The sequence below is a fragment of the Vigna unguiculata genome, chromosome 2 (assembly GCF_004118075.2).
Source record: "Vigna unguiculata cultivar IT97K-499-35 chromosome 2, ASM411807v1, whole genome shotgun sequence".
Lineage (NCBI taxonomy): Eukaryota > Viridiplantae > Streptophyta > Magnoliopsida > Fabales > Fabaceae > Vigna > Vigna unguiculata.
In genome coordinates, this window is record NC_040280.1 from 26,272,554 (window position 1) to 26,300,238 (window position 27,685).

The window sequence follows — 27,685 nt, forward strand, 5'->3', positions numbered from 1 at the left end:
ATAAGTTTACTATATCAACTATAATTTGTTGGTCAAGTGGAAAGATTATTCAAACTTTGTATTTTAGGGTGATAAGTTATCTTTGGAAATGGTGGTTAGGCCAATTTATATTGTTAAATGCCATATCACATAATACAAAGACAATATTTTCAGTTAGTTAAGGTGTCAAGAATGATAGCTCAGACAAGTCTAAATAGTTGTTACAAGAGAAGTTGCGGATAACATAATTTTTCCTTCTATTTGATGAATGAATTTTCAATAACGAAATTTTTTCTAGTTGGGTGGAAGAATCTAAAGACATGGAGAATAATATTTCATAATTGAGAGTGGTTTAAAAATAACAAGACTTAATTATTTTAATACTAAAAGAATTTAATATAAATATTTTTTGTTATGAACTAGTTTCATTGTTTTAAAACACAAAATCCATATAAAAATAATTTTTCTAAAGTTTTTTGACCTCTCTATTTTTCTTTCTCATTCCATATTCATCTAATTAAAGATCAAAGATAGTAGAAGTAATTCTTATCACGAATTATTCCATTTAGACTTATCAATTTCTCCATTTATATTATTAAACTTATTTATTATATATTTAATTAAAGACAACGTCATAAAACTCACGGTATACTGGATTTTTGTACATTAGTATAGTAAGAAAACAAATATACTAAACAAAAAGAAAACGAAAACTCACACACACACACACACACACACACACACACACACACACACACACACACACACACACACACACACACACACACACACACACACACACACACACATATATATATATATATATATATATATACTTATTAAAAAATACAACCACTGAACTTCTTAAAAATTTTAATTACTGTTCATGGGTCAGATCTTCATACACTGAATTGCTTAAGTTATCGTTGGAAGATTTGAAGAAAGAAATGAAGCACCACAAAACTGTAAAATAGAGAAGCTAACATTTATATCATGTTGTCAAACATATAAGTGTCATGATGTAGAAAAGTTAAGAATTTGCTTTATTCATTTTCAAATTTCATATCAGTAAAAACTAAAACAACCTTAATAGAAAAAGTGTTAATATAATACAAAACTTATTATTGTAATTTCAATTGACATCTATTTTATATTTTTATATGGATATAGTAGATATTCATGTTATTAAACACATGAAAAAAAGTTTGTTTCCAACAATGAAACTTGAAGTGTGGGTAAATCTGGTAATAGTGTAAAAATCAATGTATAAAAGCATCCAAATGCCATAACTTTGTTTGGACTTGAGAGACTTGAAAATAAAAAAGGAATGAAAGGAAATTTTATAAATGATTTAAGGAATGTAATACATAAAAAAAAATATTGTTGTCAATCAAATTATGATATTACAACTTTAATTTTTATGATTAAAATTAATTTAGAATAAAATACATTTAGTTTATACTATATTGAAATAAAATGCAAGTTATTATTTAAAAAAATAAGATTAATTAATGAAATGAAATCTAAATATATTGTAATAGTAGAAGTTAAGTTGGAAATAAAGTGTGCGTGATTAGTTTAAATAAAATAAGATTTTAAGTGAAAATATTTTAAATTAAAATTAAAATGTGAATGATTTGTTAAAGGATTATGTTTTAAGTGATGGAAATTAAATAATATTGTTGAAAAGGAAAGTTGATAAAATGAAATAAAAACATGAATTCAAATAGTTATAAAATTCAAGTAGTTAAAATTGCTATAGAATTAAAATGTGTGATTAGTTAAATAAATGATTTTAATCCATGTAAATTAATTTAAAATAAAACGTTAATCCTGATTTTTCATAAAATCAAATAAATCTAAATTGAAATAATTGAAAAATGTATATGTTGCAAATTGAAAATTTGGAAAACTTAAAAAAGTTACAACAGTTGGTGCAAGAATTTGATGATGATAGATTATATTACACATACAACGCATAATAAAATAAGATTCAAAGCTAATTAAACTATAATAATTGAAATAAAATAAAATAAAAATAAAACAATAATATCATTAAGTTGAAAAAGTTGTCAAATATTCGCTAATTCCAATCCATGAATTTAAAAACAAACACAAGTGAAACACGTGTCACTATTATAAAAAATCATATTATTATAATTTCGGTTGACATCACTCTATTTTAATGAAACGAATGAAAAAAAAAAACTTAGATGTAATCTTGCGAGACGAAGGAAAACTCAAGCGGGAAAGAAGGAAGGGAAAGAAAACTCAAAAATGAAAGAAAAGAAAGCATTGTAATATTTGAGTTTTATACAGTTATTCCTTACCCAATAAAAATCCTCTACGAGCTCTCTTTAGAATATTACCCAATAAAAATATGCCACGTCACTACTAAATGTACGCACTCGTAACAATAGAAAAGTTCAGTGGGATCATCGAGGAGGAGGGAACCCAAAAGCCTAAACCCTCTCACTCACGCTCTAGGGTTTCGTAATTCAAGAGTAAGGTTTTTCCGCAGAGCAAATATGGCGCTAACAAGGGTTTTTGGTGTGACCGCCGGCAGGGCATTCATGGCAGCGGCGGCGAAGAGCGCGGCCAAGGTAAAAGCTGCTCCATCAGGCGGAGCAGCTGCAAAACCCGCGGCGAAGAAGCCAGCTATGGCCAGAACCAACACCGGCATACAGAAGGCGGTTCCGGTCTCTTCCGAGCTTGGCAACTTCGTCGGCGCTTCTGAAGTGTCGCGAACTGTCGCTGTTAAAAAAGTGTGGGAGTACATCAAGCAGCAGAATCTTCAGGTATTGTAGGAAGAGACTATTTTCCACTGTAACATAATAAAACGTATTTGGGACTTAGAGACTGTTTTCGTGCTTATCACGTGTTAGATCATCGTTTGTAGTGATTGGTATAGTGAGTGTTGTTTATTATGTTTGGCATAACAACTTTTGAATTTGTTCGTACTAGTTAAGGGAGATTACTAGCATTGGTGATTCAACGAGGCTAGAAATGGCTTGCCTTTTGCCTATTAGGGTTTAGAGTCGTGACTCTGAGTGCTTTGTTTTGTGTAAACTGTTGTTCTAGTTATTGGAATTGAATGGGGTAGACATTTGGTCTCGGATTTCAAAAAGCCTTAGCTTCAGTTGCTTTCAAGAAAGTCTTTCATTTTAGTTCTTTTTAGCTTGATTTTTTACAGCCCGTATTGCAATATAAGGGATTTTGCAAAGGGAAAACGATTTGTACAAAGATGGACTAGAGTGAAAATGTTGTAAATTCAAGGAAGGACTAAAGTAAGACGCCTATAATTGCAGGGACTTGTTTGTGTTAGGATTGTTATAGATGAGTTATTATTTGGTGATAATTTGTTTCAGGAGGGGGATAGTTTATGATTATTTATCAGCTGGTTTCTGGAGTTTCTGTCTGATCTTTATCTTTGAGATAATGCTGCTTTAGTTTTTTAGTGAGTTGCTAGTGACATTCTTTATCTTGTTGGCTTTATCCTTCTTTTATGCTGGCATCTTTCTGCTGTATGTTTTCCATCATTTTTGTAATATGTATTTTTTTTTTCTCTTTCTGTTATCAAATAAGTGGAAGTATTCATGGTATTATTTATAGGGTACGTTTGGATTTCAGTTGGGAAACCCAAACCAACTTTCATCTTCAATAGAACAATTGTACAAACATGTATGGTAATTTTCTTCACATCCAGTTAAAAGCAAAGTTAATCTCCAACTCTAGTTGAATCAAAAGTTACAGGAAGTTGTTTTGTTGTTAACTCCAGCTGAAGCCCAAACCCACGCATAGAGTAGGATAATTTGTTTTGTCTTTTCAGTGTTGTCTGTCTTTACAATGCATGACAGAACTACTCTTTTGCAGAATCCTTCAAATAAGAGGGAGGTCTTTTGTGATGCAAAGCTGAAGACTATTTTTGGTGGGAAGGACAAGGTTGGGTTCACAGAGATTGCTTCACTGTTGTCTAGTCATTTTGTGAAATCAGGCTGATATTCAGCTTTGAAGGTACACTTAGTGATGGGAACTTGTTCCAGTATATTAAATAGGTTATTTGGTTTTTAATTAACATGGTTTGTGACCAACCGCTAAGAAACATGGAAATTTGTGGTATCGGACTGGGGGGTTTTGAAAGTGGTGTTATTTTGTCTACTACCTGCTTTCACATGTTCGGGCTTAAGTATATGTGCATGGTTTTTCCAAGTCACCTGTTATTCAGCATTGTTATTTTAGAATCTTACATTCAGTTATTCACTATCGACATCACATGATTTGATACATAGCGAGTTTATTTGAATTAAGGATCTGTGTTTTCTAACAAATCAAAACAAAAATATTTCATAAATGACGAAGCAAGTACTTTTTGCTTCAAAGATGACGCATATTCACCGTACTGAATGCTCAACCAAACAGGCACATCATGTGACTGGCCAACAATTTGCATCAATGAATCCGAGGTGACTGATATTCACGAATTAACTGTGGATTCATGTTACCCATATAAATTACACTGATTCAGTATTTTCCTTTTACTTTCACTGTTGTGTATCGTAACTTAAAAACATAAATTATAAAGGGAAACATAAATTCAGTATTGGCTATTTTATTCATTGCACATTATAGAGCTTGTGAATTAATTTCTGTAAATTTGTATTTTGATATTTTTTAATACGGAATTGTTAATGCATACTATGTATAATAAGGACAATCAGGCTTATACATCTCATATATATATATATATATATATATATATAGTTTTTTATCTCTCCTTTTTATCATATTATATCCCAAACAAATTTTATTTTAAGCATAAATCAGATATAGATTAATATTTTGGGTGTACATGAATATTTTTCATATATTAATAAATAAAATAATGAGTTCAACATAACATTTTAGTTGCAGATAATATGGCCAATTACGATTACAGTACCTGTTGACTGGTTTATATTTAGCATTTCATCATTTCTCAAATTGCGATTTAAATTGTTATGAAGAAGGAAGTCTGAGAAATTAATTTACATTGTATCTCCTGAAAAGAAGGCATTATTGTTTCTCTAGATCTTGTAAGTCAACATTGTTCACTCGGTTCTCTTTCAATTTGAACACATAATTGTTTACCTTAAAATCATTATTATCAATCAGCTATCATATGTGATGATGGATTATTTTCAGAATTACTTATATTCACATCAAGTATAAAAATAAAAACAGCTTAAGCTTAAATGAAATAATGTTAGTTCACCAAATTAAAGTATAATTTAATACAATTAGATTGGATAAAATGAAATTAGAAACATAAATTGAAACCTAAAGGACGAAATTAAATTTCACATATTTTTCATTAACAGCCAATGAGTTTAAACATGTTTTAATTTCACATATTATTCTTTAATCTCAAATCATTATATACAATAAGTTTATTAACTTGTGCAATAGTTGTCTTCAGAAATCATACTAACAAATATATATTAAATGACAAATTCACTTCACACTAATAATTCATTATATTAAACTCGTTATACATGTACATACTTGATTTCAAAATTTCAGTTTTTCTCAAAATTTGAGTTTTCTCAAAAAGTAAAAATACTTGCTTTATCCTCTAAACTAAGTGTTTCCTTTAGAAGAGCTGAATCCAAACATTGAATGAGCAAAATAAAAGACTTCCTTCATTAAAGAAGGAAATCAGTAAAGGGAAGGACAACTGTTAATCGCGAGTGATATGGAAAACACACGATACAAGAATCACTTGCTGTGTAATACATAAAAAAAACTTTAATAGACAAATGGTCACAGTGAACATAACGATGACAGTAGTGTTACTAATTTGACATTCCTTACGAAGACCTACTCTGCCTGATCTAATCATTTCTGACAGTTGCAATGAGCTATCTATTCATCGCTTGTAGTTCCTTCTCGACTCGTGATGTTTCTCACGATGATCAGAATAATCGGATGAATAAGAACGCTCATATCTACTTTTTTTACTTCTATTATACCCATCGGCACTAGAATCCTTCGATGAATACTGTTTTTTCCTGTTCTGTTTATCCGTATCATTCTCGGGATGTTCAGAGTACTTGGGCGTATACCTTGGTTTGATTCTTATATTTTGATAATCTCTGTCCACATGAGAATCTTCAGGTGAATCAGATTGCACAGCTTCGCTCTTCTGATTTCCTTGGTAGCGATCGAAACCAAAATTTATGTTATGCTTTTTAGAATCGGAATAGGCGGTTGATGGATGCTTATGGCTGCTCTGTTTAAACTTGGGTTGTCTTTGATGACTAGAATCAGATGAATAAGAAATCACATCCCTGCTCTTGTTATCAGTATGATCAAATGCAGGACCAGAATCCTCATTGGAATATGAACGTCTTCTTTTTGTATCTTTCCTGTCATGCTTTGATACATTCTTTCTACTTTGATCATCCCTCTGACTGTCAGAATCTTCTGATGAATAAGTATGCTTTCTTCTGTCATGTTTACTTTTTTTGGTATATTTCCTCTCACGCTTTTGTACATTCTTTCTACTTTGATTATCCGTCTGACTGTCGGAATCTTCAGATGAATAAGGATGCTTTCTTCTGTCATGTTTATTCCTACCATGCCTACGACGGTCAGAACCTTTGGACAAAAAGGAAGGCTCTTGTTTAGACCTACTTTGATAATTCCTGTAACTGTCAGAATCTTCAGATAAATGCAAACTCTTGTGTCTGCTCCTTCTATGACCTTCTTCAGAGACCGAAGTTTCAGATGAACTTGACCTTACATGATCCTGCTTCTTTTTCTTTACCTTAACCTTTTTTTTCTTACGTCTCCTTTCTCCATCGTCAGATGATGCTTCACTATCTGAATTTATTTGTTGCCGCCTTTTGTGCTTACTCCTTTTGGACTTCTTTGGTTTCTTAGAAAAGTTGGTTAATAACTCAGGTATATTATCCATACCAAGAAAACCTGAAAAAAATAAACAATAATTATGATTTCTTTTAGACGAACATCTGAGACTTAAAGGCATCCACCAAATAAGTTCAAAAGTAAGCTGCTAGCAGATACCTCCATACTCATCAAATATGTCCTCGGCAACTATCTGCTGGTTGGGATCATCAGGCTTGAAACCTCCACGAGGAGGACTGATTCCTGGCCTCTGCTTAAGCTCCCATTTTAGGGGCTGCATCAGTTGGCAAACATGATAAAATATATGTCAATATTATATATCATATTTTAGGAGATAAAAAATAGTACACATCTTCAATCATCAAGGTTACAATTTCACAACACATAAAAATCCACTTCTCAATATCAAATTGAATGTACAATAAAGGACATTGGTGGGAGGCACGCTAAAAACACTGCAGAAATCTAAAGTTGTCCAGCTAATGCTGTTTTCTCAAATTCTTCCTGAATTCATATTCTCTGCCCTTCATCTATAAGAGGGAGATTTTTTCCCTTCCATGTTCTAAACTAACTTTTTCATTGAGATATGTACATGCTTAATTTGTATTATTTCACACAGTATCTCACTAGAACATTTTCACTTTCATTTCATCTTTGACTAAAGTAAAACTAACTAACCCAAACACACCATCAGAGATTGCACATAGTCAACGATTGGTTGCAAGTGGATTTATGTCCCGAAGATCTTAAACTCATTAGAGATTGGGATTGAAATAAAGATAAGCAGAAATGACAATTTTGCACAAGCCATTTTCAGCATATGTGAACATCAATTTGTAATTAATTTTACCATGGCACAAGTTGTATTAATTCTATAAGGATAGGATAAGTATATTGCAATTCAATAGCTTCAAACAGTGAAATTGAACAGAATAAAAGAGTGAGGAAATAAAAGAATACAAAAAACATTCACTTTCAAAGTTCAAATTAATAAACGTCAACAAAAAAAAAAATGATTACAAAAATTTAACGAAACTATACTCTATTGACACAAGTGTAATCATTCACAGTCAAAGACTGAATTGCAAAATCTTCAAAACAATGGTTCAATTAAATTAGCAACTGACCTCTGTAGGATCTGTGTGAGCAAGGATAGCATTCAAGGGATCATCTCTTTTCAATCTGCTTTCCTCACTAGGCATTATAACATCCTTCAAGGGACATTCACGATCACCACTTTGGTGACCGTAGTTCCCACATCTTAAACATTTTACATTACGAACTTCAACTGCAAAAGGTTTCACCCTGGCAGGAACTCCTGTTTCCAGTCTAAAAACCATTCAGTTACTAAAAGCACAATTAAATAGGTTGACAAACGTTTATAGGATCTAACAGCAGCAACTAAACGTGAAGAATACACATCCATTTCAAAATATATAAATACAAATTTGGTTGTCATATTCAATAATAAAAAATAAGAATAGTTTTACCAATCTGTCAATTAACAAGAAACTGATCTAGGATGCACTTGATACACTACATATTTTGGTCACTTTCAACACATATATGGTGTATTAACATGTACCTCACATCCATGATGTAACAACTACAGATAATTTTTTCCCTGTACCCGACTAATAAGAAATGCTCAGTGTGATTGTTTGAAACTGTGGTGTTAACATCCAGAGTTGTTCTTAAAACAAAGAAGAAATAATAGTTTCCAGCAGTGAACTTATCACTTCCAATAAGTTTAAACTTCAAACCTACATGTTACGTTCACTAAAGGATGGCGTACACTTACGAAAAGTGGTTTGCACAAGTTTTAAAAACCATATTTTCACCAGCTTGAACTGAAATAACAAAATAGAAAAACCTTTGAAAAGACCAATAAGTCTACTCTATCCTTTCAAGTTTCAACATTGGATATAATATAGAATCCATCTTGGTCTAGAGCCTAAATTGGCAAATGTTGTACTTCATATTATCCTTATTTCAACTCTTAAATGTTCTGAAGTCATGCCCAACAAAATAGCAAGCCAATTATCCAAGTGATTCGATGACAAGTAATTTAAGTTTCTTTAAGTTTCACTCTGAGAAATGTTTGACCTATTTTAACCCATAATTGAGAAACCAACAAACGTGATCTCCACGAGCGGCAAAAAATGTAACTTTCTAAACTAAGACTCCATTATGCTTCTGGTTGGCGAAGATCAAGCAATCCAACCAAATTAAAATAAGCACATCACCAGATAGTTTTTTAATATTATATAAAACCTATGATCCACCAATATTTTACCGATAATTATTAACGAAATATCTTATGTATAAAAGAATGTTACTTTTATGATGAAAATAATTTATAATTTTTATTCTGACAATGTTTAATACATTTGATTATAATTTGGTAACAATCATATATTTATCATATTTTTTAAAAAATTGTACAACTTTTCAATAGGCATGTATCCTATCTTATTATTTTCAAAATAAGCTCCGCACTTCAGATACATGTTGTGTCGGAGCATAAAACACATTCATACGCAGGCCAGGCAATAATACAAACGCACAAACCACAGAAAATAACAGCAACTGGCATACCTTGGTGCATTTTTAAGAACTTCGAATTCTTCTTCTGTCGGAAGAGGCCGCCCAAAAACATCCTTGGGCCTCGGTTTTTTCTTCTCTTCATTCAAATTCGTACTCTGTGGTCTGCAAGGCAAGAAACACGAGTATATACAATCATACATGAACTCCAAGTGACATAATAATTCCATTACTATTTAACACAAAGTAAGCGACGGAAGAGGTTACATTGAAGAGGAAGGTCCATCATGAGCATCATCGTGTTGAGGTCCCTTGTCCATATCTTCTCGCTTCTTCTCATCATTCATCTCCGCAGCTTTGGCGCTTTCGGCATTGTAACCTGGAGGACGAACGTACATGAAACTAACAGCTTGCATAAGCTCCACCTACACAAAACCCTAATTTCAATAACAAGCCACGAAGAAAATGAAACTATGAAACACGAGGAAAGAGAGGATGCGATGCGAACCTTTTCCTTCTCCTTCTTGGAGATAAGAGCGGTTTGGCGAAAGAACTCCTGCTCCTGCGCGAACTGGAACCGCAAACAGAGAGTAATTAATTGGATGACGAATTGCTATAGAATGGCAGGAATCAAAGAAAACTTACCTCGCGAGAAACCTCTTCGACGCGGCGTTGGCGATTGGCGTGGGTTTGTTCGGCGATCCACTTGCGGCGTTGGTTGGGATAAGAGAGAGGATGCCATGGCTTCTGGTTGAGATAGGAGTGGCTCCAGGCGGTGCCGGATTTGGTCTTGTAATCAACTTCTCCGTTCGCGATTCGCTTGCTCAGCCTTATTCCTCCTTCTTCCCCCTCCATCACATAGATTCCCGATTCTTCTTCACCTCTCTTTCTGGAGCACTGTTTATGTTTCACCCTTCTTCAACAACAGAACAGAATGATGATTCAAGAATACTGTAAAACCTGTCAATTTTTTTAAATCCAGAAATGTCACTGAATTAGATTTTGAATTGTTTTTTAGATAAATTAGTGGAAAGATAGGTGTATAGTATATATTGCAAAAATTAATTATAAAATAAATATTTTTATAATTTTAATATAGATAAGTTTTTATTAGATATATTAATTTGATTAAGAAATATTAAAGGACTAAAACATATATAACTTTTTTTACCAAATAAAGATTTTTTATGACTATGTTCTTTGTTTTTTTCTTAAATGTATAACTAACCCTAAAATTTATATATTGTAAATAAAGCATTTAAAACAAATACTAGTTAAAATTATTTATCACAAGGCTAATAGATTTTAAATATAATTCTTACAAATGAATAACAAAATATATTTTAAAAATATTATTTAATTTCAACTTTTTTATATTATGTATGAGAGAAATTAAGTATAACTAGGCTATTGTTTGTTTGCATTATCAAGATATAAATTACTCGACACTTAAGGGGCCATTTTTTCATGTTACTTCGAAATTTCCAGCTACAACCCCTTAAGTTTTTAAATTTAGAAATGTATAATTTAGAATATAATTTTTTATGTTTTGGATTATAAAATACAAAATATATTATGAATTGAATAATTTATAATTTAAATTTATGTTTCATATTATATATCACATAATACAAAATAAAAGTCGTATTTTCAATTATACATTTTAGAATAAAAATTTATATACGAAGAATACAAGAATTTGTCGGGAGTGTAAAAAGAAGTTTATAAGGGTGCATGAAAAAACTATCCACTTAAGAGTCACAATGGGCCGGTATAATTTAGACTGTATTTGAAATATATAATTTAGAATGCATTTTTTCTTTTGTATTTTGAAATATATAATTTAAAATTCAAATTCAGAATTATTTTGAAATATATTTTGTATTCTATATTACACAATTTAGAATATATATTTAATTTTATATTCTGAAATATTAAATCCGTAATAAAAAAAAATTGTACTTTAGATTGTAATTCCGAAATACAAAAATTTGATGGAAGAAGTGTAGAAGAAATGACCTAGTTCTTTTTACACATCTTTACTAGGTTTGAAAAGTGTAATATGTAGGGATGTCAAAATGGCCAGTCCGGCCCGTTTTGACCCGGCCCGATTTTGGTCCGATTATACGGGCCGGGCCGGGCTGGCCCGCAAGGGTGAAACGGGTTACACTTTTGAACCCGGCCCGCAAGCTGGCGGGCTAGCGGGCTGGCCCGCGGGCTTTTTTCCATATGTTACATTTTCAGTCCAAAATCATATTTCAACAAAAACAACCCTGCAGTATATAATATAACTGATCACAAAACAAACAACCCTACAATATATATAAATGACATTTTGCTCTCTGCAAGTCATCAAGACACTGTTGCAACATCAATAACAAGTCTGAATTAGAGTACTTTAGGCATGGAGCATTACCAAAGTGCAAACAGTTACATAAAAAAAAAATAGAAGCATTAATTATGGATGAGAGGTTGTATAATTTGTTTGGCAACATGTGCTGCAGAAGCATCTAAACCCTCCAAATCAATAGGAGCATCTTCTGAAATCTCCCCATCATCAAACCCCGGTAGAGATGCCTCAAACAAATAAGAGTTCAGAACAGTTAAAAAGGAGGTGGCATTATAGTTCTACATCAAATATACTGCAGTGTATAAGCAAATTTCAGTTTAAGTTAAGGCCAAACAACTCAATCCCAGCTTTGCAAACACGGCACATACAACTTTGCAACTTGGTACTTTCTATCATATAATTCAATCATTAATGAAGAACATATTTTTGTCTCAAGGATGATAGAACAATATGAAACAGTGGCAGTATTTATTTGATCACAGTGCAACGATGAAATACATGTTCTCCACATATCTCCAACATGATTACAGATAAACAGACAAACAAAGAAAACAACCACAACTATCAGCCTATCACACAGTCAGATAAAAAATAGTAACACTAGAAAAACAAGAAAAAAAGAAATGAACATCACCACCACACCAAAACGGCAGCAACTACGAAATTGAAATTGGGGGAAAATTTAACCAACAACAGCACAACAATTATGATTCACAGAATGGGTCCAATCCAAACAAGGACAAATCGCAGCAACAACAACCACACATACACCATAACTTCCAATTACAGGAAACCAATTTTAGGGTTACGAAAATCATAAATTTAGGTTACAAATTGAAAGAAAAGGGAACCAGAACGCAAATTACAAACAAACCTGTGTTCGTGGTGGTCGTGGCGGTCGAAATCGTCCGCCAATCACAGTCCGACGGTGGCTCCGCTGTTTTCGCGGTGGTCGTGGACGCTGTTTTCTCGAAATAGCCAACGCGTGGTGGATGTGAAGGTGGAGGAGAAGAGAAGCGGGTATGGTTAGCGACGACGACGTGGTGGCCTGTGTGTTTCGCGGTGGCCAGCGGCGACGTCAGTGGAAGAGAAGCGAGCCCTGAGAATGGAAATCGCAAACAGAGAGAGTGCGCGGAGGGAGAGATTGGGTGGGTGGGTGGGGAGCGCAGACAGAGTGTGTGAGTGTGAGGGATGCTGAAATATGCACGTGCCATTTTTTTAATTAATTGGCACGGGCCGCGGGCTGGCCCGTTTTGGCCCACGGGTTGGCCCGACGGGCCAGCAGGCTTGACGGGCCGGGCTGTATTGGGTTGGCGGGTTGAATTTCTTGACCCGACCCGTGTTTTTTTTGTCGGGCTGGCGGGCCGGCCCATCGGGCCCGACCCATTTTGCCATCTCTAGGTACACACTTTACCAAAGCATAATGAAGCTGCTGGATACACAGAATAATCAATGCCATTAATAATTTGTCTCAATTATTCTGTGAGTTCAACAGCTATCAATCAATGCTGATGTGATGAATCATGTTGGTCTTAACTACACGAAATTTCGATCTCCATTAATTTCATTTCACCATAATTTTAAAAAAACAGCAAAAATCAATTTTAATCTTTGGTGAAAGAGGACCAGAAAGCGATTCGGCAATGATTGTGTTTGCACAAACTCAATGATAAATAGAAGGCATATATCACATAATAGATCTATCTAATTCTGACGTAGTTGAAATGAACGCTAACCTCTCTCGACGCTATCGCTGCCGCCACGCTTGTACCACCTCGGGAATCGGTATGTGTGCTGCTGTCAAGCTCCAGCACCGAAGAATAAGAAATGTAAGGGTTTCGTGTTGAGGGACTCAGTGAGAAGATCTTGCGGAGATAAGAAAATGTTTTGAACGAAGAGAAGGGGACTAACCACACTAGCCCTCTCCCATTCCATCTCATGCGAGGCTTTTAGAGTTGGGGGCCTTTCGTGGGTAAAAAAGATGGGACCGATCATGGCTGGCCCACGAACTGCGAGTAAAAATGACAGCCCAAGCACAGACAATTGGTAATAAAGAGTGTCTCCTGCGTTTTTCTCTCCCAAATCTTTCCATCTTTGAGGACATATATTTTATTTTCATATATTTTTTCTTGCCTTCTCAAGAAAAAAAAAATTCATTTTCTCTTTTTTATTGTACAAGAGTAAGCATTTTGGAGTTCACATTCATATAGAAATCCTTAGAAAATTAAAATCAAACTGTAACTTTATCTTAAAAGCTATTTGCAAAATCTCGTAATTCACCAAGGGAAGTAGTAATGCATCCACTTCAATTACCTAGGCTGAGAAAAGAGAACCATATTCCTAGTTCAAAAAACTGTTCAAATTCTAGTTTTATATTGTCTCAAAATAATCCAAATGCTCGGAATCACCCAAGAGGTATGAATTTGAAAGACATAATAGTCTTTTATTGTCTAATTTATTCTCTCAAAGAGTTTATATTCCAACAAACTTTATATACCTCTGGATAACGACGCTTGTTGGCTTACATTTCAAAACATTGAACAAATTCTTTCCAACCATATTAACGCAAATAAATTGCTATCATCATTAGTTTGGTAACACTTATGAAAAATGAGTCTAAAGTAGACGTAAATTGATATATCTTCCATTTTCTTAAATTTTATCCATTGTCCTTTGTTTTCACAATCAAAAATACAATAGTTATTAAAACCTTTTTAATTAACGTACAAAATATTTCTTTTTATATTCTTTAATTTAGAGCATTTGTTAACTACCCTTCGCTGGAATCATAATATACAATTTTCTCGATATGTACCTGAAAGTAGTCATAATTTTTTAAAACCACAAATTGTTAGGGAAGAGATACCTTTTGAAGTGATTTCGTGGACAAAAACAATAAGAGTCCAAATTATTATGTGTCCAACTAAATTGTATGGGCGTGTGAAAGATGTTTCTTTTCCACAACAATTTGGTCATTGCGGGCTTATTTTTAATATTTAATAATCATTTTAACATAACATTTTGATGCAGTGTGCAAAAATTGAACTACCTTCAAAGACTATAATCTTATCTACAACCGAAAGCAAATATCAATACTCAGTAAAGGTTTTTTAGAGTGAGTGACATCTCACTTCATTTAATTTTCCTAAATTTCAAGTTCTCTTGAACATTTAGCTATACTTGAGCTTTTTTCAACATTAGCAACTTGAATTATCAGCGAATGAAACAAGATACCGTATTTATTCAAGCCCTCTAAGTCATTAACAAAAAAGGTGTGAAATAAGCGGAAAGACAATTAAATTGTGTTGTAACTACATTGTATCAGCAAATTCAGTAGAGATACAAGTCACTCCAAATTGATGTCACATGATAATAAGAGATGAGTACCACCAGTGTTAATCAATGTAACTACTTAAAATGATAAAGGATAAAATGAAAGTATGACTGTTATATCTATGAAACTTATTTTTAACATAATATTTACTCTTAATACAATGGTTCTTTCCTAGGTTGTATTGATTAAGCATTAGATGAAACATGAACAAAGCAAAGGGGCGTCTATTAAATTGATGCCGAGGAAACATGAACAAACCACTGAAGCCCTTCAACTATACAATGATCTTGAACAAATGCATTCATGTAATGTAAGAAAAATGACATCAAAGGACTGAAACGGGATTGGTTTGATTTGAATTAGAATCATGCTACATATTGCCATATGATCAAACATATTCCAACATAAATTAATCACCATTAAATTCAAACATAATACATTTATCTGCATTATCTTCTACTATACAAATCTCTTTCTTAGGTTTGACGCAAGCTGCATGTTTCAGTTCTATGAAATTGGGTTAATAGTAAGGCTTTTAAGCCCTTTCAACAACATATGAAAAGGGAGAAACTATACATCGTTAAAGATGTTCTAGTATACAAAGATAGAATTTTTCCAATTATTCTCATAAATCAAACATAAAAAGAAAAAGAGAACATCAAAAAGTAAGAAAAGAAAACCACAATTTTTCAAAACTTGGAGGATTCCTCAAACTCGTTCAATCTCTCGTCCTTCTTCCTCCTCAATTCAGCCTCATAGTTTCTCAGCCTCTCGTTCATTCTCTCCTGCACACAGCACAAGTACACCCACATCAAACACACGAAAAAAGAAAAAAATCTTTAAAGAGAAAAGGGAAAAGGGTTTCAAAATATTCTATCAAGCCTCCATTAGTTAGCTTCAGAAAGCCATAAAATTGAAGAGGCAGAAGAAGCAACTGGGAAGAAAGAAGAGAGTGATGGTATGCTAACCTTGTAGTTAGATTCAACACGGTGCATAACGTAGAATCCGAGGATGCCTCCAAGGATTGTACCGGCCATGATTCGAATGTAGCCCCATTTCTGAGAAACAGGTCTCATTATCGTTTCTTCACTCTTGATTTCTGCAGAGAATGTGGTTTCAGTTTCAGCGTTTAATGGTACGGGCTTTCTGTTTTGGATATGTTACACCGGCCCAATTTTCAGAATAAACAAGTAATGGCAATAACTTCACCCCATCAATTTTCAAAAAAATGACCATTTTTGACCCTTGTAAATTTGATTTTTGAATTATTAATTTCGGAATTTCTCTAATAACATTTTTCGGAATGAAATTTTGAATCAAACAGTTGGGTTAGTCCCACTACTGCAATAAATTAACATTAACTTGGTACTAACCAAGTTGTCCCAAGTGCCACAATGACCAATTCATCAGTCCAAGACGTGACAATGGTAACTCCAACTGGATAATCGCAATATACAACAATTTAGCCACTTTGAAAGGCCTCATAAGATTTATATTGGTAAAGATGAAGGTCAAAAAGTTCAAGATTTTGGTTCTTCGTGTTTCAAAACCACAACAAATCCTAATTTCTCCCTTTACTTACACAATAAAAGGAATTGCCCCTTACATTGTGCCTTTCCATGCCTTTATCACCTTTAATCTCAAAATTTTCCTCCCCAGAATTTTCAGTGTCCAATATTTGTTTTGGCTTTCATGGAATTTCAACTTATATCAAAATTTAAATGACAAGGATTTCTTTTAATTTGATACCCGTTTGGGACTCCTTGACTCTATTAATTTTGCTTCATGACCAGATAAAAGGATATGTTTCATGATCTTTCTAGGGCCTTTCTCTGTATATCCTTTTTTCATCCGGTTACTCGGTCATTCCTTGAATAGGAAAAATTTTTAACCATCAAACCTTGTGTGAGCTTGCTCAAATTCTATTCCATGCTTATTCTAACATTTCTCAGTTGAATTGGTGTTTTTAACAAATGCATCCAAAGGAATATTTTAGGTCTTCTTAATTGATGCTTTTAAATCACTTATATGACTCCTCAAACTTCAGAACATACAATAGGAATAATAGGGATGTCAAAACGGGCCAGCCCGGCCCGTTTTGACCCGGCCCGATTTTGGCCCGATTTATACGGGCCGGGCCGGGCTGGCCCGCAAGGGTAAAACGGGTTACACTTTTGAACCCGGCCCGCAAGCTGGCGGGCTGGCGGGCTGGCCCGCGGGCTTTTTTCCATATGTTACATTTTCAGTCCAAAATCATATTTCAACAAAATTATTGCAACAAAAACAACCCTGCAGTATATAATATAACTGATCACAAAACAAACAACCCTACAATATATATAAATGACATTTTGCTCTCTGCAAGTCATCAAGACACTGTTGCAACATCAATAACAAGTCTGAATTAGAGTACTTTAGGCATGGAGCATTACCAAAGTGCAAACAGTTACATAAAAAAAAAAATAGAAGCATTAATTATGGATGAGAGGTTGTATAATTTGTTTGGCAACATGTGCTGCAGAAGCATCTAAACCCTCCAAATCAATAGGATCATCTTCTGAAATCTCCCCATCATCAAACCCCGGTAGAGATGCCTCAAACAAATTAGAGTTCAGAACAGTTAAAAAGGAGATGGCATTATAGTTCTACATCAAATATACTGCAGTGTATAAGCAAATTTCAGTTTAAGTTAAGGCCAAACAACTCAATCCCAGCTTTGCAAACACGGCACATACAACTTTGCAACTTGGTACTTTCTATCATATAATTCAATCATTAATGAAGAACATATTTTTGTCTCAAGGATGATAGAACAATATGAAACAGTGGCAGTATTTATTTGATCACAGTGCAACGATGAAATACATGTTCTCCACATATCTCCAACATGATTACAGATAAACAGACAAACAAAGAAAACAACCACAACTATCAGCCTATCACACAGTCAGATAAAAAATAGTAACACTAGAAAAACAAGAAAAAAAGAAATGAACATCACCACCACACCAAAACGGCAGCAACTACGAAATTGAAATTGGGGGAAAATTTAACCAACAACAGCACAACAATTATGATTCACAGAATGGGTCCAATCCAAACAAGGACAAATCGCAGCAACAACAACCACACATACACCATAACTTCCAATTACAGGAAACCAATTTTAGGGTTACGAAAATCATAAATTTAGGTTACAAATTGAAAGAAAAGGGAACCAGAACGCAAATTACAAACAAACCTGTGTTCGTGGTGGTCGTGGCGGTCGAAATCGTCCGCCAATCACAGTCCGACGGTGGCTCCGCTGTTTTCGCGGTGGTCGTGGACGCTGTTTTCTCGAAATAGCCAACGCGTGGTGGATGTGAAGGTGGAGGAGAAGAGAAGCGGGTATGGTTAGCGACGACGACGTGGTGGCCTGTGTGTTTCGCGGTGGCCAGCGGCGACGTCAGTGGAAGAGAAGCGAGCCCTGAGAATGGAAATCGCAAACAGAGAGAGTGCGCGGAGGGAGAGATTGGGTGGGTGGGTGGGTGGGGAGCGCAGACAGAGTGTGTGAGTGTGAGGGATGCTGAAATATGCACGTGCCATTTTTTTAATTAATTGGTACGGGCCGCGGGCTGGCCCGTTTTGGCCCACGGGTTGGCCCGACGGGCCAGCAGGCTTGACGGGCCGGGCTGTATTGGGTTGGCGGGTTGAATTTCTTGACCCGGCCCGTGGTTTTTTGTCGGGCTGGCGGGCCGGTCCATCGGGCCCGACCCATTTTGCCATCTCTAGTAATCTGTTTGAATGGTTTATGATCAAATAGTTTGGATTACAAATTTGGAAATATACTTTGAATTTAAAAATATATCTCATAATTTTCTTCATTCATTTTTACAGGGGTATCCAAAATGTCTACATTGTTCAACATTATTTGACAATAGGGCAAAAAGATTAGTTACAGCAAATACTAAACTAATCCTTGACTAGTTTTATTATATTGAGTAACTGAAATGACAATTAGCCAACAAAAAGACCACTCAGATTTGTCTGCATATAATCGATTTTTTGTCGAGGATGAAGAATAATGTTTCAGAGCAGTGACAGTTGAAAGTTGAAACCTTGCTGGATTATGTTATCCATTTAGAGAAAAACAAATAGAAACATGTACTCTGATACTCGTCATTATATTCTTCATTAAGGTAGCACTTTTGTGGAGCCTAATTGTCCTACGCCTCTTTGTTCAGTTTCCCTTCAGTGCAATTTCATTGTAATTTTTCTACAGGTAAGATTCGAATTCAATGCATATAGACCTTTAACTTTATATGTGTGTGATAAGTGCATGCATATATATATATTAATGATATATCTCATCTTATACCCAAACACATCTTTGCTCAGACGTCAATTTCTTTAACTTTCGGTTTTGTTTTTGAATATGTGCAATTTGCTGCAAACAATAAATGGAATCACTCAATTGACTTCTCAAAATGCAGCCCTTTTGAGGTCCCACTCACATGTAAATGTTTGAAATGAAATGAATTGTTTCTCATTGGATTGCTGCAATTTGTAAAGATTGCAGACTCTGGTGGCATCTGGTTCCTAAGCCAACTACCGAATCTTTGTTCTTCACTTTTGACCAATTTCTTGCTTAATACCACGGTTAACTGAATGCTAGATTGTTACTTAACATCTCTTGATGATACCATGATTCTTCTGTGGATAAAAGTTACATTCCTCAGATTTTGTTTATTCTTTGTAGTTGTAACTTCTTGAAACTTTCGGTTATGGCTACCAACACTTTGGATATGTGCAATGTGCTGTAAGGCTTTAAGCATAGCATCACTCACATTGACTTCTCTGTCTCAGCATGAAGCCCTTCTGAGGTCCCACTCACACGTAAAATTGTTGAATTGGACGGGTTCTTATTAGACTTCAGCAAATTCGAAAGATTACAGAACTTTGATGGTACCTGGTACCTAAACCAAACTTCGAATCTTGTATTTCATTTTTGACCAATTCTTGTTCAGTATCATGGTTAACTGAATGCAAGTTAAAGAACATCTCTTGACGATATCATGATTCCTCCGTGAATAAGTTTCATTCCTCAAGTTTGTTTATTCTTTGTAGGTAACGAGTTACAATGTAGGAAAACAAATTTGTAGGTAACACAGTAATGGAAATGAAAAGGTAAATTTAGCTTAACATCTAACTAACAAGGAAAATGAGTGTGATTTACCTAGGTATAGAGCTTCCATTGTGTACCCATGTTGGAGATTCCACATTGATTAAAGATAAGACGATTTTATAGTATATAATTAGGTACAAAACCTTACTTTATAAATTGATTTTTTAGAGTTGAGTTAAGCTTAAAGTTCAATTTTTAACAACTTTACACTTACCGGTGTGAGAGAAGGGAGAATTCTTGCATCTGTTCAATGACAGGTGCTTGACAATTACACATAATGCCTGCATTAAGGGGTTTGGTTGGTGATTAGAAAATGTAGGTATGATTGGAACCTTTCACTTCTGTTGCTTGAGTTAGGTGGAGGACAAATTGGACCACAAAATTATCAGACTTCGCTGTTGTTTTATGTTATTTCTATTGCTAGACTTCTATTAATAAACATATTTTGGGTTGTGGATGGCATATAATATTGAATCCTTTTCTGTTTCTGAACGTAAGCACAGGGATAACATTTTCTATGCCGCAAAATATTCACTTTCTTAACTTTGTTGATTTATTAAACCATCATGGAAAGTCTGACTTTGATAACTTAGGTTATAACTATGCGTGCGGTACCTTTTTGTTGTTTATGACAAAATACCTAACACATGGTGAAGATGAGTAACGTCAAGTGTGATAAAATAATTATGTTCATGTTCGATGGAATCGATCTTAATTTACTTTTATCTAATAATGATCCGGTTCTGCTTCTCCATATCTCACATTCAGATTAACTCTAGAATATCCTCCAAATTTATCTGCTAATTGAGTGTCAAACCTATTAGGAGATTTATTGGGAAATTTCACATAGTTTGCCTCAATTTGAGACTTTACATATTTGTTAGACAACATCATTTGATGTCAATTGGTTTTAAAACATTCTACTACTTGTTTCAGATGTTACTGTTTTTAAGCAAAAATTATAAGTAGTCATTTTCTATGTCCTACCTCAAAGTGATTAGAGTGGATGATGCACTATGCTGAAGTAGACTCACTGATCTTAGGTATTCTTTTTTATATAGATGAAGTATGAACCTGATTTCAATGGTTTTCTTGGTAATCACTTTTCATAACACATTACCATCCATCCACTTTCAATTATTTTATCAAGCTGATTTTGATGTCCATTAACTAGGCTTAATCTTGATTATCACTTGGTTTTCAATTATGCCATCATTAATTCATCATTGGATGATGAATAACACTTGGTTAGTTGGTTGGTTGGATCCATTTTAATGGTATGCTAATTCTTCTAAGCACTCTAACCCACCATACTCTTTAATCATGAGTGAAAAATTCAACATAACCTCTGATAATTTCCACTAAATTAAAAAAAAAAGAGTAAACAAATAGTGTGTGCACTGAGTGTAAAGTGTTTTTACACAGTCATTCGTTCACAGACTGCCATGTATGATCAGTGTGTTGATTTTTACAGTGACTATCTTTAGAATCATTCTTACTAAGAGTTTTTATTTATTACTGACACTATAAATTTTGTTTACTCTGATAAATCAGATCAAATTCTTGAGAAAGGAAACAACAAACTTGTGGTTTCAAATGCCCGACAATGATCTACAATTGTGTTTGAGAGATAGAAAACTTCTGGATATTATCTTTGACCTTTATGCGGATTAGAATGCATAGTGTTATTTCTCTTGCTTAATACATAGACACATAATGTAGTTGAATTTATGTTGAAGAAGAAACATAGAGTTAGTATTCTCTAATCTATTAAAAATAAGTCTTGTACATGCAACTCAGTCATGGAGAGTTGATCAAGTTTCATTACATGAGTTCCATCGAAAGTTTAGTATTCTAGCATTATTCCTCTGTTGACTCGTACAAAAACTCTTCAAGTTCTCGTGCTTTGTGTATGGGAGCTCTGTCATAATTTTGATCTACCTAACTCTGTGCAGTGCAAAATAAGCAACTAGTCGATAACCCACCAACATCAGGGCCATAATGAACACATCAACCCACAAATGATTCAAGCCCATTGATTTGATAGGAGGAAAATCTGTCACTTTGCACAGCTCCCCCTTTGAACATTCATAGTAGTCATTGTCATTGTACTGGACACCTAAAAGCAGCTTGTAACAGTAGTAGCTATAGCTCAAGTACTTGAGCCACACAATGAATGGAGGAATCTGTTGTATATAGTACCCTCCAGCAATGAGAAACACAAGGGTTGTCACAGAAGCTAGAGTAGTTGCCTGTTTAATCTCCATCAAAATAGCACCAAATGCTAGGCCAAGGCTTTGAGAGACAACAACACTGTAGAGAACCACAAGAAGAGAAAGGATAAAAGTCACAGGATCAGGTTTAAGCCCTCCCATCCAATAGATTATGAAAACAAACGCAGTTGGAAGTGCAAGCTCCAGTGGCAAGTCTCCTATTGTTCTGGCAAGAAAGTAGGAAGAAAGGCGATACATTCCTGACGAACGTTCCTTGATCAGCATTCTCCTCTCTTGAGGGAATGTGAAAACAGCATTGTAGAGAGGGTAGAATCCCCAGAAAACAGAAAAGAAAAAGAGCAAGGCAACCTGCATTACGCATACAGTGCAACCCCATATTAGTCCCTCTTGAGGGTTAAAGTTTACAGAACAAAAAATGTAGCCAAGCCAAGCAATATTAATCATAGTTTGACTTCTTGGATTTCGGAAAAACACTGCTTGAACTTGAAAATGGTGTGATGTTGACATGAATAAGAAAAGGAACTCGATCAGATTAAAGGCCTAATCATATATGTTACCAGAACTTTTTTAGTTGTTATTAATTGGCTGTCAATATCATCAACTGGAAAAGATAAACTTGAAGCAATTACTACTTACCCGATCTTCAATGTGTGACTCCGGAGTATGCCACCACAGTAGTCCACCAAGAAAAGCGACACTTACAACTTGGAATATTCTCAGCCTGTTGAAGGCTTCATACCTTCGCTCCTTCACTCCCCTTTGTAATAGTACTTTGAACTGATGCCACCAGCTTGTGCTCCATTGTTCTGGCTTTGTCGAATTTCCTGCATCAACAGAGACATTTCAGGCCACTGGGGCTAATAATAGAGCTATGATTGTTTTCCCCTTAAAGATAGAAAAAAAGACCTACTTGCACAAGCATCTTTCGAGATATTTTGGTTGTTCACTTCCATGCTGCAAATCTCAGCTTTCAGCCCCGTAGCTATATTCTTCTCATAAGCAGAGATGAGAGATTCTCTCACCTGTTTCCTCTCTTGTTCCAGTCCCTCACTTTGTTCAGTTGCTTGCTTGGAGTCTGGGGCAATCCCTGCAATGCATCATAACATTGTTAGTGTTGCTTTCTTCGAAAGAATACCAAACCATAACAAATTTGTCCTACTTGCTACACTATGACTCATTTTAAGTGAAGAAAATTTTAGAGCCAGTTAAGCAATGATAAAAGGAAAAAAAGTGTGTGCCCAGCTTCCACTTTTGAAGTCCATTGGTTTTATAGTTATTAACTCTTATTGGAAAAAAAAGGAACTGAAAGTCTGAAGCAAATGATTACTGTCCATTACCGTTGGCAAGATCAAGCAAGAGATCAGCTGGATTGACAGTCACACATGTGGAAAAGCCAACAGAAGAGAAGTAGTCCAAGGCAGTTGAAGCAGGACCATAATAGATGGGGCAGCCTTCAGAGAGCAGCACCACCTTATCAAACATATAGTAGAGCCTACTAGAGGGTTGGTGAATGGTGGTGACAACAGTTCTACCCCCACTAGCTAGACGCTTGATTGTGTTGAGGATTCTTTGTGCTGTGGTGGAATCCAAGCCTGAAGTAGGCTCATCCAGCAACAGGAGGCTTGGGTTAATGAGCATTTCTTGGCCTATGCTCACTCTCTTTTTTTCTCCTCCTGATATTCCTCTAAAAAGTGGGCCACCTATCATGCTGCTCCTGCAACGAGTCAGTCCTAGCTCAGTGATCACTCTCTCTACATGTTGAACCTTTTCATCTCTGCTCAAGCTGTTGGGAAGCCTCAGAAGTGCAGTGAACACTAGAGTTTCAGTGACAGTCAGGTGAGGGTATAGCACATCATCCTGAGCCACAAAACCTGTTCTTCTCTTCATGGCACCAGAGAAAGGTTGCCCGTTGTACGTGATCTTACCGGATAGTTTGCCGCTGAGCCGGCCTCCAAGTGCTGTGAGAAGTGTGGTTTTGCCACTACCTGATGGCCCCAACATAGCTAGTATTTCTCCTGGACACACCACACCAGTGATTCCATTCAGTATGGTCTTCTCCTTGCAAGTCCATGTACTCCCCCAGCATCCTCCTTTCTGCTCTAGTTTCACTTTGTACACCAGTTCCTCAAACTGCAAACCAACACATAAGAGATTAGCAACTACGTATATTTTTTCATCAATGTATGCATAGAATCAATGCAAGTGTGGGAGATGAGTATTATAGGTGCTCTTGTTATGGGACTGGTGAATTACCTTCAGAGTTATTGGGTACATAATGAGTTTTGGAAAAGGTTGTTGTTGTTCATTGGTTTGCATGGGATGAGAAAGGACAGTTGAGTTATGGGGCTCAGTCATCTCTGGAGGCCCTTCCACAGAGTGATGACTATTACAGTATTCTGGCTTTGGTGCTATGCAGTTCTGTGGAATGGCTAAGGAAAAAGTAAGGGATTCTCAGTGTTTTCTGATGAAAATAATGGTGATACGGATTGGAGAAGTGTGGTGAGGATTGAGAACTGAGAGAAGTTAATATATTGCTTTTAACTCGATGTTCCAATGTGTAGCTAAGAGCAGCACATAAATATATAGCAAGGACTAGGATGTGCACTGTGTAACGAGCCCGTATATAGGCCACCCTTGGATGGTGGAATCCCACCTTTTTATCTCAAATTATTCTATCACGACCAAGCTCACCAAAAAACTTAGAAATTCTGAACCGTTGCTTAAGATCATCCTTGCTTTTTCAATTTCTAACACATTTTTTTTTCACGGTTTACCTTTATTGATTTCACTGTTTTCTCATTATAAAGGTCCTGGTTGAAATTGGCTCACACGAATAGAAACGACATTTATACAACAGTAGCTAGTTGATCCAAGGAACAACAATACATGCATACGAAAAAATCCACTTCTATCTTAAGTTCAAATAATTTCTTCCTCTCTAGGTTTCTTCATCAATATTTTTCACTAGTCCATGAAGTGATGCCGGGCCACATCACAAACAAGAAAACAAAAGGATGACTACAGAGTTGCTGCATCAACTTTTTCATTTCCTGTGATATTAGAGGGATTTTTGTTATCGTAGTTATGCATGTAGCTACAAATAAAAAAATAAATGCTAGTACCACCTATTATGATAACGATAGGATTTTTGTTTCATAACTATGTACTGGCTCAATTTTTGAAGCAAGTGGGTGTCTTTAATGCTTTGTGATATTACCCTCGAGATTTTTAGCTATCTGTTGGATATGCTTTGTTCATTTCACGCTACCATTCTTTTTCTTTTGAAGATCGTACTGTGCATACTAGGTTGTGGACATGTGAAAATAGAAAGCACTTAACATTTGAATACTGTTACAATAGAGTGTGACCATGATGGCTCTTGCACCATTTCAACAAGGGACAAACAAATTCAATTGAACAAGAAGTAAACCCTGGTGAATAGTCTTTTGTACATTTGTGTCAGTTTTTTTAACATTCTTAGTTCTAATCATTTTGCCGATCCCCCTTCCTTTTTCATAGGAAATATGGATACTTTCATATCCCCTTAATCTGAAAACTTAATATTGTTGTGAGGCATGACCATGTCTTAAAGATTTATTCAAACTTGAGGCTGAACAAGCTTTTGAAGCAAGATCCAAACTCAATATCTTATGTCTCTCAAGTAAAAAGTGTTTTGGTTAAGCCTCTTCGTACCTGAAATATGCTATATCTTTCTGGAATCCGATTACTGATATGTTCTATAAAAGTAAAACGTGAAAATCATTACAAAGGAAACTACACCATTGATCAGAAATTTCAATTCATTTCCTTCATATCTGTCTTACATGTGAAGATAAGAACCTAAGATGTCATTATGGTTAATGACATCTATTTCTGCATGGATTTTCATGTCTTATTCAGTTACTTACTTCTTACCCTCTAAAAGATTTGTATCTGAGGAAGAACTCAAAAGCACAAGAGATGGTACATTGTTACCTATTGACGTGGGAAAGAAAAGAAATGTCTTTTTAAGGATCCTGACATCTGTGGTTGGTCTGTCATTTTTCTCAACCGCTTACAAATAATCATGGAATTTAACATCTTTTTAAAATATGAATGGATGAGAAATTTGGTTGTTTTCATTTAAAAAAATTCCGTTTACAATGTTATTATTATTGTTATTATCATTTGGTACGTTTTGAGGACAACGACATGATTTTGTCTCCCCCATGTGCTTGGTGTTAGTTATGGTCAAGCAGTGAGTAAAAGAACCCTCCAAAATGAAACCAAAAGTGCGTTATATTCTCTTGCCTCTTTACTCTGCATGTGATAGCCATCCATCTGGAAAAAAAAAAAGAGAGAGAAGAAAAGAAAACGAAACAAATTTTTGAAAACCTTTAATTCCTCATTCCCATGACAACTCTCTTTGCCTTGCAAGTTTTGGTTGAACAGTTGTCATATGTCTGGTACAATAGAAGTTGATAATAAAGTTGGATGCCTCACAGTGAAAACTTTACATTCCTGGAAGTAGAAGAAGCAAGAATAAATTCAAAAGAATGAAGAACAGGAAAAGGGTACGTGAGGATTTTACCAGGATCATTAAACTTGTCTAGCTATGTATATATACCACTTTATTTTGGATGATGGTAAATGTAAAGGTGAAATTAATGGTGCATTACTTTGCAAAGCTAAGTGATTCCTACATGAATATATATTCCCTCTAGCAACATGGTATTGATTATGTAACACTGTTATTTTCAACATTCGTATCACCGAAATTCGATATGACTGTTTTTATTATATCATTCTGTGTTATCATATCACTGGTGTTCAGTTAAAAGGCAAGGGAAGTGAAGTGAGATGCTGCTAAGCAAGGTGTTTACTATTCACCCCTTTCCTCTTTTAATCTAATACTTTCTATTTAATCTCAATGAGAGGAATGATTAAAGGTAGAACCCATCAATCAGATTCCAATTTCTGTCCATAAAAATAATTTATTTTTTCTTTTGGTAGAGCACTCAGATAAATGGTATCCACAATGGGTCCGGTGGGAGCTACCTTTTCAGTGTGGAGCACTTGCAGCATTGGCTTCTTCACATTAAGTGCGCATATATATATATATATATATATATATATATATATATATGTGTGTGTGTGTGTGTGTGTTTTCTGTCATCAACTTGTGTATTAATTTA

At 34.9% G+C, this 27,685-nt stretch overlaps 4 protein-coding genes across 4 annotated transcripts; 1 reads left to right on the plus strand and 3 right to left on the minus strand.

Moving 5' to 3' along the window:
- Positions 1-2,386: 2,386 nt before the first annotated feature.
- On the plus strand, positions 2,387-4,263 carry LOC114171300 (protein TRI1). The gene is made up of 2 exons (XM_028056423.1): positions 2,387-2,777; positions 3,853-4,263. The coding sequence occupies exons 1-2, from the start codon at positions 2,508-2,510 to the stop codon at positions 3,976-3,978; spliced, it is 396 nt and encodes a 131-aa protein (XP_027912224.1). The 5' UTR covers positions 2,387-2,507; the 3' UTR covers positions 3,979-4,263.
- Positions 4,264-5,618: 1,355 nt separating this feature from the next.
- On the minus strand, positions 5,619-12,977 carry LOC114173659 (uncharacterized zinc finger CCHC domain-containing protein At4g19190). Its single transcript, XM_028058165.1, has 8 exons — positions 12,654-12,977; positions 10,075-10,389; positions 9,938-10,000; positions 9,697-9,854; positions 9,484-9,594; positions 8,013-8,214; positions 7,045-7,159; positions 5,619-6,945 (listed from the first exon to the last, which is right to left on the minus strand). Exons 2-8 carry the CDS (start codon positions 10,282-10,284, stop codon positions 5,885-5,887), a joined length of 1,920 nt encoding a protein of 639 aa, XP_027913966.1. The 5' UTR covers positions 10,285-10,389; positions 12,654-12,977; the 3' UTR covers positions 5,619-5,884.
- A 2,533-nt stretch (positions 12,978-15,510) lies between these two features.
- LOC114174607 lies at positions 15,511-18,878 on the minus strand. Its single transcript, XM_028059436.1, has 4 exons — positions 18,764-18,878; positions 18,355-18,678; positions 16,082-16,212; positions 15,511-15,898 (listed from the first exon to the last, which is right to left on the minus strand). The coding sequence occupies exons 1-4, from the start codon at positions 18,876-18,878 to the stop codon at positions 15,803-15,805; spliced, it is 666 nt and encodes a 221-aa protein (XP_027915237.1). The 3' UTR covers positions 15,511-15,802.
- Positions 18,879-22,004: 3,126 nt separating this feature from the next.
- On the minus strand, positions 22,005-25,078 carry LOC114173865 (ABC transporter G family member 14). Its single transcript, XM_028058517.1, has 5 exons — positions 24,765-25,078; positions 23,849-24,641; positions 23,422-23,598; positions 23,148-23,335; positions 22,005-22,859 (listed from the first exon to the last, which is right to left on the minus strand). The coding sequence occupies exons 1-5, from the start codon at positions 24,864-24,866 to the stop codon at positions 22,215-22,217; spliced, it is 1,905 nt and encodes a 634-aa protein (XP_027914318.1). The 5' UTR covers positions 24,867-25,078; the 3' UTR covers positions 22,005-22,214.
- Between the last annotated feature and the right edge of the window lie 2,607 nt (positions 25,079-27,685).

Excerpts from the sequence above, each read along its gene's own strand:
- LOC114171300 (XM_028056423.1), top strand. The coding sequence starts at position 2,508 with ATGGCGCTAACAAGGGTTTTTGGTGTGACCGCCGGCAGGGCATTCATG. Across the intron at positions 2,778-3,852 it reads TCAAGCAGCAGAATCTTCAG|AATCCTTCAAATAAGAGGGA; the intron begins GTATTGTAGGAA and ends ACTCTTTTGCAG.
- LOC114173659 (XM_028058165.1), bottom strand. The coding sequence starts at position 10,284 with ATGGAGGGGGAAGAAGGAGGAATAAGGCTGAGCAAGCGAATCGCGAAC. Across the intron at positions 9,855-9,937 it reads CCAAGAAGGAGAAGGAAAAG|GTGGAGCTTATGCAAGCTGT; the intron begins GTTCGCATCGCA and ends GGTTTTGTGTAG. Across the intron at positions 6,946-7,044 it reads CATATTTGATGAGTATGGAG|GTTTTCTTGGTATGGATAAT; the intron begins GTATCTGCTAGC and ends TATTTTTTTCAG.
- LOC114174607 (XM_028059436.1), bottom strand. The coding sequence starts at position 18,878 with ATGGCAAAATGGGTCGGGCCCGATGGACCGGCCCGCCAGCCCGACAAA. Across the intron at positions 16,213-18,354 it reads CACGACCACCACGAACACAG|AAATCAAGAGTGAAGAAACG; the intron begins GTTTGTTTGTAA and ends CATTCTCTGCAG. Across the intron at positions 15,899-16,081 it reads GTGTTGAATCTAACTACAAG|GAGAGAATGAACGAGAGGCT; the intron begins GTTAGCATACCA and ends TGCTGTGTGCAG.
- LOC114173865 (XM_028058517.1), bottom strand. The coding sequence starts at position 24,866 with ATGACTGAGCCCCATAACTCAACTGTCCTTTCTCATCCCATGCAAACC. Across the intron at positions 24,642-24,764 it reads TGTACCCAATAACTCTGAAG|TTTGAGGAACTGGTGTACAA; the intron begins GTAATTCACCAG and ends GTTGGTTTGCAG. Across the intron at positions 23,336-23,421 it reads CTCGAAAGATGCTTGTGCAA|GAAATTCGACAAAGCCAGAA; the intron begins GTAGGTCTTTTT and ends CTGTTGATGCAG.